Source organism: Trachypithecus francoisi, unplaced genomic scaffold, assembly GCF_009764315.1.
Source record: "Trachypithecus francoisi isolate TF-2019V2 unplaced genomic scaffold, Tfra_2.0 Lachesis_group16, whole genome shotgun sequence".
In the NCBI taxonomy this organism is placed as follows: Eukaryota; Metazoa; Chordata; class Mammalia; order Primates; family Cercopithecidae; genus Trachypithecus; species Trachypithecus francoisi.
Genome location: NW_022681461.1, coordinates 94,470,963 through 94,487,310, shown reverse-complemented (window position 1 = coordinate 94,487,310; position 16,348 = coordinate 94,470,963). Strand labels below are relative to the sequence as shown.

The window sequence follows — 16,348 nt, the reverse complement described above, 5'->3', positions numbered from 1 at the left end:
CACAAAACTTCAGTTGGATTAGAAACCTAAATGTAAAATATCAAGCTTGAAAATGATTTAAAGAGTAAGAGGCCAGACATGGTGGCTCATGCCTATAATCCCAGTGCTTTGGGAGGCTGAGGTGGGAGTATCGCTTGAGGATATAAGTTCAAGATCAGCCTGGGCAACATAATGAGAGCCCACCTCCAAAAAAAAAAAAAATAGCTGATAGTGCACCCCTGTAGTCCAAGCTACTTGAGAGGCTGAGACAGGAGGAGAATTACTTGAGGCCAGGAATTTGAGGTTATAATGAGCTAGGATTGTGCCACTGCAGCCTGGGCAACAGAGCAAGACCCAGTCTTTAGAAGAAAATCAATATATATTTATATATAATGTATATATATACATTATATATAATGTAATATATATAATGTAAATATATATTTATATATATGATGAAAATATCTTTATGATCTTGATGGAGAGGAATTTCTTTTCTTTTCTTGTCTTTTTTTTTTTTGAAATGGAATCTAGCTCTGTTGCCCAGGCTGGAGTGCAGTGGTGCAATCTTGGCTCACCGTAACCTCTGCCTGCTGGGTTCAAGCGATTTTCCTGCTTCAGCCTCCCGAGTATCTGGGATTACAGGCACCTGCCACCACGCCCAGCTAATTTTTGTATTTTTAGTAGACGGGGTTTCACTGTGTTGGCCAGGCTGGTCTTGAACTTGTGATCCATCTGCCTTGGCCTCCCAAAGTGCTGGGATTACACATGTGAGCCACTGTGCCTGGCCCGAATTTCTTTTTTTTAATAGAGATGGGGTCTTGTGATTGTGGCACTGCACTCCAGCCTTGACAGTAGAGCAAGACCCCATCTCCGAATTTCTTTTTTTAAATGAAGATGGGGTCTTGCTCTATTGCTAAGGCTGGAGTGCAGTGTCATGATCATAGCTCACAGAACTGGCTCAAGTGATCCTCCTGCCTCAGCCTTCTGAGTAGCTGGGACTACAGGTACGCACTACCACACCTAGCTCATTAAAAAAATTTTTTTGTAGACAGGGTCTCGCTATGTTGCCCAGGCTGGTCTCTATATCCAAAGTGTTGCGATTACAGGTGTGAGCCATCTCTCCCGGCTGTGTGTGTGTGTGTAGTGAAAATATCTTTATGACCTTGGATGGAGACGAATTTCTTAAGATGCAAAAAGCAGAAAACATAAAGGAACAGACTGATAAGACTGACATTTGATTACGTTAAACCTTTTTAAATACAAAAATAAAAGCCAACAGGAGACTAAAGATATTTACAATAGATAATGCAGATAGAGTATTAGTGTATACAAGAATACATAAGGAAGTCTCAAAAGTCAGTAAGAAAAAGATGAGTCATCAGAAATAGGAGCCGGGGGGTTGAAAGGCAGGGCACAGGAGAGATCTAGAGTCCTTGGGCAGGAAAAATGTTCAAAGTCACTGACTTGCCTTTTTTTTTTTTTTTTTTTTGTAGAGATGGGGTCCCACTCTGTCGCCCAGGCTGGTGTCGAACTCCTGGGGTCAAGTGATCCTCCCACCTTGGCCTCCCAAAGCGCTGGGACTACAGACGTGAGCCACCATGCCTGGCCAGTGCTTTTAAGCCCTTTCATCTTTATCAGATTGGGAACTATCAAAGGGTGTGACAGTGCCATGGGTGGTGTGAGGATGTTGATGAAGAACCATCCTCTGCTGCTGGCAGGAATACAATTTGGGATAACCATTCTGGAAACATCTAGTGAAGTTGGCGAAGGTATGCATAGCCTACATATCTGGCAGCTTCAGCTCTAGAGCAGCTTCACATATGCACAAGGTGACATATATAACATATAAACATATCTGGAAGCCACTAAAAGTACCTGTGAGAAGGAAAATGGGTAAATGGAAGGAAAACTGTGCGATGGTTTACACAAATAAGTAGATTTATGTGTATCAACATGGAGAGCTGGGTGCGGTGGCTCACGCCTGTAATTTCAGCACTGTGGGAGGCTGAAGGGGGCTGATTGCTTGAGCCCAGGGGTTCAAGACCAGCGTGGGCAACATGGCAAAACCCCATCTCTACTGAAACATACAAAAAATTAGCTGGGCATAGTGGCACCTGCCTGTGGACCCAGCTACTCAGGAGGCTGAGGTGTGAGGATTGATTGAGCCTGGAAAGCAGAGGTTGCAGTGAGCCGAGATCACACCACTGCACTCCAGCCTGGGAAGCAGAACAAGACCCTGTCTCAAAAAAAAAAAAAAAAGAATGGAGAAACCTCAAAGCTGTATTGTTGAATGAAAACAGCAAGTTGAAGAATGACGTGTAGTCTTGTACCTTCCTGTGCATGTTTAGCACATATGCGGTATTCTGTTTATACATACGTGTATGTGTGTGATGTGTAGTGGAACCCTAAAGACTTGGATCCATTCATCCAACAAGGGGTTACTATCCACAATATACAAGGAACTCAAACAACTCAACAGCAAAAAAACCAAATAATCACATTTAAAAGTGGGCAAAGGCTCTGAATAGACATTTCTCAAAAGAAGACATACAAATGGCCAAGAGACGTATGAAAAAATACTCAGCATCACTAATCATCAGGCAAAGACAAATCCAAACCACAGTGAGGTATCGTCTCACCCATTTGGGGTGGCTATTATCAAAGACAAAAAATGATAAATGCTGGCAAGGATATGGAGAGAAGGGAACTCTCTCATACTGTTGAAAGGAATGTAAATTAGTCCAGCCACTCTGGGAAACAGTATGGAGGCTCCTCAAGAGGAGCCATACTGCAAAAATCCCACTGCTGGGTGTTTATCCAAAGGAAAGGAAGTTGGAACATGGAAGTGGTGCCTTCCTCCTCATGCTCATGACAGCACTATTCACAGTAGCAAAGATACGGGATCAGCCTCAGTGCTTGTCAACAGATGAAAGGATACAGAAAATATGGTGTATATATGTAACAGAATACTATTCAGCCACAGAAAGAAGGAAATCCTGTCATTTGCAGCAACATGGATAGAAGTGGAGGTCATTAAGTTAAGTGAAATAAGCCAGGCACAGAAAGACAAACTTCACATGTTCCCCCTCAGATGTGAGAGCAAAAAAGCTGATTTGGAGGTAGAGGTTAGAATGATGGCTACCAGAAGGTGGGAAGGCCGTGGGAAGGGGCATGAAGAGAGGCTGGTTAAGGGGTACAAACATAGTTAGACAGAAGGAGCGAGTCCTAGTGTTTGATAGAATGGTAGGGTGACTATAACTAACAACAATATATTGTCTATTTCACAATAATCAGAAGAAAAGGTTTAAGACGTTCCCAACACAATGCTAAATGTTTGAGGTGATGGATATGCTGAATACCCTATTTGATCATTACACATTGTATGCATGTATCAAAATACCATTAAGTACCCTAAAATATGTACAAATATTATGTATTGGTAAAAAAAAACTAAAAACGGCCGGGCATGGTGGCTCACGCCTGTAATCGCAGCACTTTGGGAGGCTGAGGCAGGTGGATCACGAGGTCAGGAGATCCAGACCATCCTGGCTAACACGGTGAAACCCCATCTCTACTAAAAATACAAAAAATTAGTCGGGCATGGTGGCGGGCGCCTGTGGTCCCACTACTTGGGAGGCTGAGGCAGGAGAATGGCGTAAACCCGGGAGGCGGAGCTTGCAGTGAGCTGAGATCCGGCCACTGTACTCCAGCCTGGGCGATAGACCGAGACTCCGTCTCAAAAAAAAAAAAAAAAAAATTTAAAAACACCCACAAATAATAAATAGAAAGTTACAAAAGAAAAAAGACTTCGATCTGTGTCAGATCGCTGGTTGGAGTTGGTCATGAGGAGGGGGATCGTTGCACATGGGGCAGAATTTCCATTTTGGGTGGGGGACACACGAGTATTTATTATTTTCTTGTATGTTTCCAAACATAAAAGTGGAAAAGAGACATGAGTTTGCTACTAGGACAAGGGTTGCATTTAGCCAGACTTTGAGGCTGAACCCACCAAGTGGGGTGGCAGGAACTGAGAGCATAAGGCTCTGCTTCTGCTGGGTGGCCGTGTGCAGCCCAGTCCCCTTTGAACCTCGGCTTTCTCGACGGTAGCACAGTGATGTGGATGGCGCTGCTTTGTCTGTCCATGCCTCAGCTCACTGCTGCCCTCAGCTCTGCCCACCTCCTTCTCCTGTTGGGAGCTCCCTTTTCATTTCTGGCTGAAAACCTAGAGCATGTTAATCTTTTAAGACCGAGTTCTGCAGCCATGTCCTTCTGGAAGCTTTTCTGGAGGACCCTGGGATGCCCAGACCTTCGGAAGCAGCAGCATCTAAAGGCCTGGATGTGCGTATGTGGACATGGCGGTGCGCGTGGACGTGACGGTGCACATGCACTTGTGTGGGTGAGGGTGCGTGTGTATGGGGAAGGCAGCCACGGGGGCTTGCCCTGTGTTCTCTCCATCCTGGCAGATCCTGACGGGAGAGGACTGGAATGCAGTGATGTATCACGGGATCGAATCGCAAGGCGGCGTCAGCAAAGGCATGTTCTCCTCCTTTTACTTCATTGTCCTGACGCTGTTCGGAAACTGTATCCTTCTGTGGGACTGGGGCAGAGGGTGGTCAGTGCTTGGCCCTCCTTTTCCTCATGGCCGCCACGTGGATCCCTCCAGGAGGACTGGGGGTCATGGAGGTGAGAGATGCATTCTCAGAGTTGAGTGCAGATGGAGAACATTCTGCAGGTGGCTGGAGCGCAGGAGTCTGGAGGCTGCGGGACTCAGCCTGAGGGAGCATGAGCTGCTGCGTGTGGGAGTATCCAGAGGTGGGGGTGGGTGCGGCCAGCAGCAGGCCCTTACGGACTCTGAGCAGCAGTCGGGGAGCCTCACACTCTGGGCAGGTGGGTTTTTGTTTTCACTTTGATTTAATTGCGTATTTAGGTTTTGGCACTGGACTTTAAAAAGGAGCCCTTCCGCCTACTGATACCGTCCCCTTTGCAGAGAAATGTAAGGAAAGGTTTTCTGTGGAGGATGACAGTTGGGCTGTTTCAGGACCTTGAGTCAGAGGGTGGGTCTGTGGGGTCAGGGCGAGTCCAGCAGCCGGTGGTGAGCTCTGCCTCAGCCAAGGGCCATGATAGGGACAGGGCTGGGGCCGAGGAAGATCTGGAGGGAGAACTGCAGCGTTCATTGTACAGGCGAGGGTGAGCGCTATGACCAGCAGTGTGAGTGTGGGTCCCCCTGTAGCTGAGGTGGGAAGTTAAGGCCTAGGAGAAGTGTCTTTGGTTCTCAAACTCACCTGAGCATCACAGTCCCCTAAGGGATGGTAAGCCTGGATTCCAGCCCTAGCCCGGGGTGTCAGAGGCAGTGGGGCTGGGCTGGGGCCTGAGAATGTGCGTTCTCACAGGCTGCCAGGGGAGCCCGTGTTGCTGGTCTGGGGACCCCACTTTGAGAACCGTTGTGGCAGAACACCCTGCAGGACCCTGAGGAGCTAGAGACAATGTCTCACAGTTGACCTCCTGGCTCTGCTTCTCCCTCGACCTCCTCACACACGACAGCCACTCACCCCGTCTCTCCGTCCTCATCTCTGCCTCACTGGTGCTGGTGCCGTCAGTGCCCTTGCACACTTCACCTTCTTTCCTGTCTCTGCCTCCCTGTCTCCTCATTCCTTGTTCCACCTCTCCTAGGCTGGCCCAGCAGGGGCTCACTCTCTCAGCCTTGTTTGTCACGGGGTGGTCCTTAGGCTGCAGCTCAGGTCCTGGTCCCCAGAGTGGGGGATCCAGCTTCCCTGGGAAGCTGAGTGTGAGCCTAGGAGGGGCTCCAGGGAGCCTGAGGGGGCAGTGTCTGCTTTGGAGATGGGTGGCCCTGGGGCTGGCACTGGAGGCACCAAAGAAAGGCAGCCACAATTGTCAGAGAGGGACGGAGGCCTCAGACAGGACAGCCAGCATCCAGAAGGAGGTGCCTCTGCCTTGAGACAGAGCAGTGGCCAGTGGTTCGCCATAGCCGAGTCTGACCCTCACACTCAGGCCAGGTATGCTGGCCACAAGCGTCCCCCTCCCATCCACTCAGCGTCACTCCTGCTGGATCCCAAGGGGCATGGCCCTTGGTCCTGCTTTCTGGGCATGAAAGCCTCTGAGGGTGTCGGTGGCTGTGGCTAGTGCCTGGAGGTGTCAGCCTGGCCTCAATGTCCTGCCCTGTGGGATCTGCTGGAGCTCTGTGTGGACTTGCCTGTGAGGCTCTGGCCTGGGATATGTGCTCCCTTGACCCCCAGGGAGGGGTTACCTGTCCAGCCAGGGAGGGACCTGACCTGCCTGGGTCACTGCTGTTGGCCTCATACAGAGCCAGCTGCTCCTCAGCCTGGCACAGGCCAGCACCACAGGGAGAGTGGCTGCAGCCTGGGCAGGGTGAGTCGCAGGCCTGTGGTGAAACCCGCTCGATCACGTGGAGTGCAAGGTTCTAACGGGGGCAACTTCCTCTCCCCACAGATGCTGTGGCACATTTGGCAGTGTCTGAGTCACTTTTGGTTGTCAGCACTGACGGGGAGGGGCTGACAACTTGAGGCTCCGGCCTCAAGTGGACGGAGACCAGGGGTGCTCCCTGCCATCCCATAGAGGATTGCCCAGCCACAAATGCCTGCCCAGCCCCAAATGCCAGCAGGGCCTGGGCTGAGAAACCTGGAGTGATAAAATGGCCAGGAGGGTACCCCTAATGGCCAGGGTCTGGAGGGACAGATCCGAGTCACAGCCAGGGTCCTGACTATGTCAGGGGTGGTTCTGGGAAACTGCGCAGGGGCAGGGAGCTGAGCGTTCGGGAAAAGGCAGCCTCCGGTGACGGGTGAAGAGTTCCTTTTGCAAAGAAAAACACCGTGACCGGACAAGGACCTGGTCCCGGGAGCTCTGAGGAGGAGGCCGCCCACCCTGGGTGGTGCCTGTGCCGGGACCTGTGGCAGGTGCTTTCCTCTGGGCCTTGGTTGCTTCATGTCTACACGGTGGGGCAGCACCTCACACCGGGCTCCTGGGGGGTCAGTTGAGGCAAGGTGCAGTCCCAGGAACCAGATCATGCCATCTGCCGTCTCCATGGCCTGACGGGAGTCCTGTGATCTAGAGGGGGGATGCTGCAAGGGAGAGGCCCCAGGACACCATGCGGGAAAGGAAATGGAAAAGGAGGGGAAGGTAGCACTAGGTGGCATCTGTGGGCCTAGGACCTGGGACCCAGCATGTGCTGGCCACGGGTGGGTTTGCATGCTCGTAGTTTGTCTGAGGTGGTCTCTGCTCACAGGACCCAGAAGGCAGTGGAGCCCTACCTGGAGCCTGTGGAGTAGAAGCTGTTTGTGGGGAGGCTTCTTGTGCTGGTCGGAGCTTGGGGAGTTGGGAGCACAGCAGGCTGTGGGCCCTCGTTAGGAGGCAGAGGCAAATGGCTCCAGCACAGCCTCTGAGCTTTGCACCTGCACAGTCAGCCCAAAAGAGCTGGGTTGGGGGAAGAGGCTCAGGTGGGCACCCAGGAAGAGGCTGGGTGATGGGAGGCTGAACAAAGGAGGGATTGGCAGAGAGGCTGGAGGTGAGGAGGGAACAGGGAGCTGGAGGGCCTAGTGGCTGGGCTGGAGTGTGTCTGGGGATGGGGCCTGGGGGAGCTGGTAGGTGCCAAGGGAAGGAGACTGGAGGCTGGTTGGGATTTGGGGAGATGGGGGAAGCTGCAGTGTGACTGTGGGGCCGTGTGGGGCAGAGGTTCCCTTCCTCAGCTGGACCCAACCAGACACTCTGCTGAATGTCTTCCTGGCCATCGCTGTGGACAACCTGGCCAACGCCCAGGAGCTGACTAAGGTAGGTGGGGACAGGGAGGGGCTGGTGTCAGCCCATGCCACTTGAATGTGGCTGTAGCCAGGAGGAGTCTGGGTCCTGGGTTAGGGCCTCATGTGTCCCCTGTCCAGGAGCGTTGCCTCGGGTCCTGGCGGGCAGAGGCTGGTCTGTCACTCAGGGGCTGGAGGCTGGAGCTGAGAATGCAGGGAGAGCCAGAGCCCTGAAGGCAGATGGACAGGCAGGCTCTCAGAGAAGCCAGCACCAGGAAGAACGGCCTGAACGGCAGGGTGTGCTGGGAGCAGGAGCGGGAGGAGCAGCTGGTGGCCTGTCCCAGCACAGCTGTGCCACAGTGGGATAGCTGCTGCTTCAGGCAGTGCCCAGCGGGTGCTATTTTAATATTCCTCTCATCCCTGAACCTGGTGGGGGATGCGACTGTACATGTCTCTCTCTGTGATATCCCTCCGGATGACATGCCCCCGCCTGGTCATGCTCTCCCCATCCCTGGACACTTGTAGTGTGGCCACCTGCCATCTGAGTCGCAGGCTTGTGTGTTGACTCAAGCCCTAGCTCCTGGCAGAGGTGGTGAGCCTTCTGGTTTGGCGTGAACCACGCTGGAAACGTCCCACGTGCATGCTCTGTACATCAGCATGTAGCTGTGTGGGCACCATTCTCTGTGCGTGTCACCGTGTGCCCTCTTCTGCCTGTGCACCATCCCTGGACAGGTGTCTGCATGCACCTGTGCACGTCTAGGGGTCTGACACAGCTCCGTCACTCCAGTCCAGTGTCTCCATGCCTTCCTTGTTCTGGGGCTGAGAGAGGCAGGTTCAGGATTTCTATCCCTGGGCAGCAGAGAAGCAGGTGTGCCACAGAGCTTCTCTAGGAGTGAGTGCTGTGCAGGTGTCCCTGCTCCCCCCAGCCCAGCTCTCCGGGAGGGGGGCATGGTCCATGCAGTGTGCCAGCTGCAGCCTGAGCCTCCCTTTGCTTCTGTTCAGCCTTCTTACTCCCACGCCTCCAGACCTGGGCCATGGCTATGCCTAGGGGCCTGGATTCCTCCCTGGTGCTCTGGTTTCTGGCTTCTGCCTGTTCCTGTCTTCAGCCTGGGCTGCTTGGGTTGGGGGAGCCCAAGCACCCACAGAGCTCTCCTTGGTTCTGTGGTTGCCTTGGAGGGCCCTAGCTGTCCTGGGTGGGCTGCACTGGAGCGCTGGGGCCCCACCGTCTCTTTAAGTTCTGTCGTGAGGGAGGAAGCTGTGTCCTTGGGGCCCTGTGTCCACATACATGTACCCTCATTGGTGGCCCCCTTTTGCGTAACTGGCCTAATTCAGGAATTTCTTCTCTGAGAATTGGGGCCACTGGGGGCCTGTCTGTGTCTGGCTGTGGGCATTTTTCTGGGCTGACCAAGAGCCCCAAAGGTTATGACTCAACCATCCCCTTCCCTTATACTCCCACTAAAGTATTACAGCACTATGTACTTTTTGAAGTGAGGATAAACTTGAATTTGTTTTAGACCTTCCAGGGGACTTTAGAACACTCCCTGGAGTGACTGGTGAAGTCCCTGCCCCAGAGGATGGGAAGCTGGATGGAGCCGGATCCTCCAGGAGGGAGCTGGGTGTAGGTGTTTCCTGCCGGGTCTGGCTTTGCCTCCTCTCTGGGCTTGAGGTTTGAAGGTCTCTTCTCTGTAGAGGGAAATTTGCAGGCAGCTAACAAGGGACTTAGTTTTTGTTAGTGTTGTGCCCTGAAAGAAGATTCAAGGACTTTTTAGGGAATATTGGGAATGCTGACTCCCAGGGGAGCCAGGTGGGTCTGGGCTTCAGGATTGTGAGGAAACAGTGGTGGCTCCAGTCCAGATGGACAACATGGAAGTCGTAGCTTCCCTTCTGGGGCCTGTGGTCTCAGCCTAGAACCATGGATCCAGAATCCAGGTGCTGAGCATGTTGGTCTTGTTTAGTGACTTGGAGTCAGGGCCAGAGGGGGCAGAGGAAACCGCACCTGCCTGCACCTGTGCACATGCCCAGCCCTGAGTGCAGGAGCCATGTGGAGCTCAGGGCCAGGCACTGCAGGTGGCTACCCAGGAGCAGGGGAGACAGGGAGAGGCTTCTCACAGCCACAGCTGGGGACACGGGACAGACGTGGTCTGCTGGCTCCAGGTAGAAAAACTCAAAGGTGGTGCGTGGCCCACTGGACACCCTCCTGGCGGCAGTGCTTGTGGGCAGTGCTGGGTCAGGACTCAGCCATGGGTGCAGAGCCTCTTGCCCTTGCTCTTGGCCATGTTCAAGTGTGACTGATGCTCCGGGGGGACAGGTGGGACAAAAGGAGGGACAGATTTGCCTTTTAATGGGCAAGTTCAAGGTGCCATGGTACAGACAGGCTGAAGGCCAGGCGTGGTAGCTCACACCTGCACTCCCAGCACTTTGGGAGTGCTTGAGCCTAGAAGTTCAAGAAAAATTGAATTAAAAAAAAATTAGCCAGGTGTGATGACACATGCTTGGAGTCCCAGCTGCGTGGAAGGCTGAGGTGAGAGGATCACTTAAGCCTGGGAGGTCGAGGCTGCAGTGAGCTGAGATTGCACCATTGCCCTGCAGCTTGGGTGACAGAGCAAGACCCTGTCTCTGAAAAAAACAAATAACAAAAAGCAAAACAAACAAATGAAAATATCCAGTCAGTGGCTGGGTACCTGGGCTAGAGCTCAGAATAAGGTCAGGATAGCACAGAGGTGAGGCTGTCGCCTCCAGGGAGACAGCAGAAGCAAGAGGGCACTGAGGAAGGAACCCCAGCAACCATGACCTTTGAGTCACAGACACAGAAGGGGAGGCCCTGGAGAGCACCAGAGAGAGCTCCTGTGGAATGGCCCGTGGGGGGCCACGTTCACTCGGGTTGGCTGCCTGTCTCCACTGGACAGAGAGCAGCCCTGTGTATTTTTTGAGGCCCCTGGAGGAAGAGCTGATGGCATTAGAGTGGCTGTAACACAGTGAGGGGAGCTGGACATTTCTCTTTGCTCACACAGGATGAAGAGGAGATGGAAGAAGCAGCCAATCAGAAGCTTGCTCTGCAAAAGGCCAAAGAAGTGGCCGAAGTCAGCCCCATGTCTGCCGCGAACATCTCCATCGCTGCGTAAGGCTCCTGGGACCGGACCGTGGGGTGGCAGTGGGGCTGCTGCAGGTCCCATGGCTGGGCCCTCCCCAGGGCACCCCTTCCAGAGGCTTCCTCAGAGGGCCCTTGGCCTTGGCTGGTGAGGACACAGTCCCTCCTCAGAACTGAGATGATAGCCTGGGGGCTCCAGGGCTTTTTCTCAGTGTGAACAGGGCCAGGGTCTGGCTAGGCACAGCCCTCACATTGTGGCTGGGATTGTCTGCCATGATATTCACTCCCTGGATGGCCTCAGGGTGGCTCCAGGCCCCTCCCCAGACAACTGTGAATCAGTTAGGGGAGGGAGTCAGTAAGTTGATTTTATGCACAGCTTTTCAGAAATGTATTTTATGAGCCAAGAGATTCTAGGTGATACCTGAGCAGCCTGAGAGACTTACTGCAGTTTCCAAAAATGTCTCTCAAGTGTTTGGTACTGGGACAGAGGTTAGAGGAAGTTATTCTGGCGAAAACGGCTTATTCCACAGAAGCGCATTTGGAGGCGTTAGGGGCTTTAGAGTTTGGGCAAAGCGTCCAGCCCAGGGCCAAAGGCTGCAGTGAGCTGAGCTGTGGGAGGTCAGTCCCTGGGAAGGGAGGCAGGAGTCTGGCCCATGGCCTGGTCACAGGGTGGGCCACAAGAGTGCAGAGATGCCCCTACTGGGAGCTTGTTCTCTGAGCCCAGCTGAAGTGAGGTCTGGAGTCGCTGGCTATGTCTGGCTGCATATGCCCACCCCTCACACCTCCCATTCCCCATGCTGATGGGTGGGACCCTGCCCTTCAGCTGGCCGCCCGCCCTGCCGCGAACACGGAGCACAGGGCCGGGCACAGCCATAGGTACATCTGTAGTGACGTGTGTCTGCACTATGTAAGCATGTTGGCATGTGGATGAGTGTGCTAGGTGTGTGTGTGTGTGCACTTGAGAGTTGCACAGTGACCGTGTGTGAGTGCATGTGCTGAGTGTGTGCACACCCATACCAGCCCTGATCCTGCCTGGAGGGCACCAGGAAGATGTGTTTGCGGAGGGCCTGTCTCTAAGCCTAGCAGAAAGTGCTGGTCTTTGGGGCAGCAGCAGCTAGAAGAGGCTGCAGCCCGCCGGGGACTCAGGCAGGGATGGGAGCCGCCTGCAGGGGAAGCTGGCAGCTGTGGACACAGTGGCCATCATGCAGAAGACTGCTGGGGGCTCAGTCCTCAGTTGTTTAATTTCGATCTTTCATTGTCTTGGCCAATTCGGTTATTTGGTCCGTTAGTTATTTAGTCCATTTAGTTTGGTTACTTGGTCCAGGGGTTGCTGCCAGGGCTCCGTGAGCTCTGCAGGTGGGTGGTCTGCCGCAGAGGGGGCGAGTGGTGTGTTCAGCTCCTGGCCTCATGCAGGCCTTGGGTTGTTCTCTTTAGGACTTGCCTTCTCTGCTGTTCCTAGAGGCGAGCACTTGTCCCTTGACCCCTGCTGCCTGCAGGGCCTGCCTCCTCTTGGGGGTATGGGAGGGTGTCCACTCCCATCTGGGCTGAAACCTTGCCGAAGAGGCTGCCAGGGCCCCGGCAGTCACGGAGCCTGAGTCAGGCTGCCTGAAAAGGAGGCTGGATATTTCCTTATCTGCTGCCCTGTCCTGCTTTGGAGACACTGCTCTGCAGGAACAAGGCAGTACACTGGCATCCTTGGGCACAGGGTACATCGACACCACCTGTTGGCCTGAGCACCACGCTGATTCCTACATGAGGAAAGAGCTTCTTTTCTGCCGGGGGACCCCTAGGTGTTCTTCCTCAAGGTGGGTCTGGAGCCAGGTGTCAGCTCCGGCGCCAGCATCCTCAACTCAAGCAGGCTGCAGCCCTCACACGTGGCAAGGGGCAGCCAGCCCGAGCCTGCCCGAGGCATCCAGGTGTCAGCCCCCATGGTCCCTGCCTGAGGTGCAGCTGTGGGCCCTCATCCTCGGTGGCATGTCCTCAGCCCACCGGTTGGACATGACAGCCAGTCTGATTTCCACCACAAGAGATCCTGCAGGAATCCACCTTCAGAGGTTTCCTTCAAGGAGGGCCCTGCACCTGGCGAGGCCTGGCCCTGCTGCTGCTGTTTGCGTGCCTGTGTTGTGCTGAGACCTCCGAGGGCTGAAAGCTGTCTGTCATCTGTCCTCGTCTGCTTCCTGTTCTCCTGGTGGGACGAGCAGTGCCACCTGTCCTGCTCCCATTTCCAGCACCTTGAGCTGCTGGGTTGGGCGAGAGCAGTGCCCTTGAGTACCCTTCGCCCTGCTCCTGCCCCCCACAGCTGTGCTGTGTGACCTGCGGAGTGGGGCCAATGCCGGGCTGGGTGCTGGGAGGACTTGGGGTGTCCTTGGTGTTTAAGAGGCTCTCAGTGATGCTCTGTTTGGCTTGACACAGACGGTGCCAGAACCTACCTCAGAAGGGCACCCTAGTGTGTTGCGTGCAGTGCTGTGCATATCCTGGGCCTCAGGTGACAGCTGCTTGAAGGGACATGTCTTCCTGGTTCTTTGCTGGGTCAATCTCATCCTCACGTGGATTTCTGACCACTGGCAGCCTGCAGAATCACACACACACACACACACACACACATGCCAGAACCTACCTCAGAAGGGCGCCCTAGTGTGTTGCATGCAGTGCTGTGCATATCCTGGGCCTCAGGTGACAGCTGCTTGAAGGGACATGTCTTCCTGGTTCTTTGCTGGGTCAATCTCATCCTCACGTGGATTTCTGACCACTGGCAGCCTGCAGAATCACACACACACACACACACACACACACACAAATACATACAGGCAGGCACACACACACACACAGGCACACAGGCTCACATACACACTTATACACAGGTACCCACAGACACACAGTTACACAGGCACAGAAACAGCATCATACACACAGACTCACACAGACACACAGATTCACCCTCACAACACTCACAGTCTCACACATTCAGTTATAATCATCCCGCACTCTCACGTACACACACAATCTCACACATTCACAGTCTCACACACTCATCACTCACAGTGTCACACTCACACACCCTCTCACACACACATGCCTGTTTGCACCCAGAGCCTGTGGGCAAGTAAGCTGCTTTGACTGCCCACAAAGGCACAGAGACCTTGGTTATGAGAAGGAGGGGTTGGAGCCCACCTGGCCCTCCCCTGGGAAGCTAACTGGAGGGAAATGGCTGTAAAGGAAACTTTGGTTTCCTTCTGTTGGTTTTAGAAAAGCCTTGGAAAGTCACTTGGAAATGGCTGGAACTGCATCCAAAAGGAAGGTGGGTTGGGGTGTAGCTTGATTTGCCCTGGAGGTGTCCTGGTGGCCTGGAAGCGCCTGGGTTGCAGCCTGGGGAGCCCTGGGGCTGGAACCAGAGTGGGGCCCAGGTGGTCGCCGGGAAGGCAGGTGGGTTTGGCAGCAGGGCCCAGGCGGCATCTCCGGGAAGGGCATCTCTGGAAAGGGCACCCTTGCCTCCTTTGTTAGCCTGTGCTGCCCCATCTCCAGGGCCAGGAGACAGTGCGGTCAGCCTCCCACCTCAGGGTGCTGGGGGCTGTTTGGAGCTGCAGGAAACTTGGTGTTGGGTCTTCCCAGCCGCACTGCCTGTCCTGGGCAGTGTGTGCTGAGTGATGGATGGGTCCCCAAGCTAATGGCTTCTGTCTTCCAGCAATTACAGGGTTTGCTGTCTCACTTTTCTGCAGTCTCACTTTTCTGCATGTGTGGAATTGGTTCTCAACTTCTCTTTCACCCTGAGGTCTCGGCTGGTGCCCATCTGACAGACGCGTCCGCGGCCTCCTGTCCAGATGCACACGGCAGCCTGCGCCTACACTGGCGTGGCTCTCAGTGTCACTGGTTCTCTCAGAACTCTCTCTGATTTTCTCACTTCTGTCTGTTCTGTTTTTTGCATGTGCAGTTTTGTAAAGCAAGCTCGAGGTACTGTATCTCGCAGCTCATCTGTCTCCAGCGTGAACTCACCGTGAGTCGCTCTGCTATGATATTCCATCCATGGCTTCATGATAACTACATGTAGACACCTTCCTTCCACTCCTAACTCTGCTTTCTCACCGCAAGCCATTTGCTTCATGGGGCAGCTCCAGGCTTCCGTGGCCTGAGCGGGGAATGGTGGGCTTGCTCCCTGACGTCCCCGAGTCCTGCCACGGGGTCAGACGCTCTGTGCTCAGCCCCTCCTCCTTTCCCTCCTGGTCTCTGTCTTTTTGTCTGCTGACTGTTGTGTCCACTCCCTCCGGTGTCTGGAGTGTGTCTGCTTCTCCTGAGTGGACTGGGTGCCATGGGCTCAGGTCTCCTTGTGGTTCCCATGAGGCCAGGGCCCTGTGAGCAGGCACAGCAGAGAGTGCTCTTTAGGGGCTCACCGGGGACGTTTATGGCTCCTCCCAGGCCCCTTACTCGGGAGGGACTGTGTCTGTGATTCTCAGGAAGTCCTCGTTCTAGCAAGAGCAGAGAGCTGTTGTCCACTTGTGAAGCTTACAGTAGACCACCCAGGGCCTGAGGCAGAGATGTGGAAACCCCAGGGTGGCCCTCCAGGGAGTGACTGGCTGGCCTCCCCTCGGGCAGCTTCTCATGGGGAAGTGCTCACGAATGGCTTCCTGACCACTTCAGGGACCCCTCACCTGCAGGGCCTGGCCTTGCCCTCCAGGGGAAGACTCTGCAGGCCAGGCCCTACAGGTGAGGGGTCCCTGAAGTGGTCAGGTGCAGTTAGGCCACCTGGCACCTGATGGAAGTGACCAGGTGTCCTGTCTGTGTCCTGATGGTGGTGAGGCCCCTGCTGCCCCTGACCCCCTTGCCCGGTGCTTCCTTGCTGGCAGCCAGCGTGGAGCTGGGCTCAGTCTTTCTCCGAGCACTGTTTGCTGCTGGCTCTCAGAGGCACTGACGTCTCCTGGGGCAAGAAAGCATGCTGGATCCTGAATCCATCCGCAGGGTAGAATAAGATGTAAGATGCAGATGGTGGCTGGGCACGGTGGCTCACACCTGTAATCCCAGCACTTTGAGAGGCTGGGGTGGGCAGATTCCCTGAGCTCAGGAGTTCAAGACCAGCCTGGGCAACACGGTGAAACCCCGTCTCTACTAAAATACTAAAAATTAGCCAGGAGTGGTTGCGAGTGCCTATAGTCTCAGCTACGTGGGAGGCTGAGGCAGGAGAATTGCTTGAATCCGGGAGGCAGAGGTTGCAATGAGCCGAAGTCATACCACTGCACACTCCAGCCTGGGTGACAGAGCAAGACTCCGTCTCCAAAAAAAAAAAAAAAAAAAAAAATGCAGATGACGGATATCCATGGTGGCATACTAGGGCTGCTTCATTTTGTCAGCAGGTGCGGGTTATCTGAGTCCAGAGACTTCAAAGCAGGACCACAGAGCGCCTCGAGGCCACTTCTGAGTCCTGCAGTTCCCCACAGCACCCAGCTGAGTGTGGCTGAGCTGTCCTCCACAGTGTCTGCCTCTGCTCTGCCACAGCACCTGGCTGAGTGTGACTGAACCC

At 54.3% G+C, this 16,348-nt stretch overlaps 1 protein-coding gene across 14 annotated transcripts in view; it reads left to right on the top strand.

Annotated features, from left to right (window-relative positions):
* CACNA1B (calcium voltage-gated channel subunit alpha1 B) overlaps positions 1-16,348 on the top strand; it is a 252,505-nt gene that overhangs the window by 129,772 nt on the left and 106,385 nt on the right. For 9 of the 14 annotated variants that reach the window (XM_033238339.1, XM_033238337.1, XM_033238335.1 and 6 more), the window contains 3 exons: positions 4,446-4,563; positions 7,718-7,785; positions 10,763-10,869. In XM_033238339.1, coding sequence (XP_033094230.1) covers positions 4,446-4,563; positions 7,718-7,785; positions 10,763-10,869 — 293 coding nt within the window. Of the gene's footprint in view, positions 1-4,445; positions 4,564-7,717; positions 7,786-10,762; positions 10,870-14,767; positions 14,831-16,348 lie in introns of all 14 variants that reach the window. The other 5 variants (XM_033238326.1, XM_033238327.1, XM_033238331.1 and 2 more) reach the window with 1 other exon arrangement.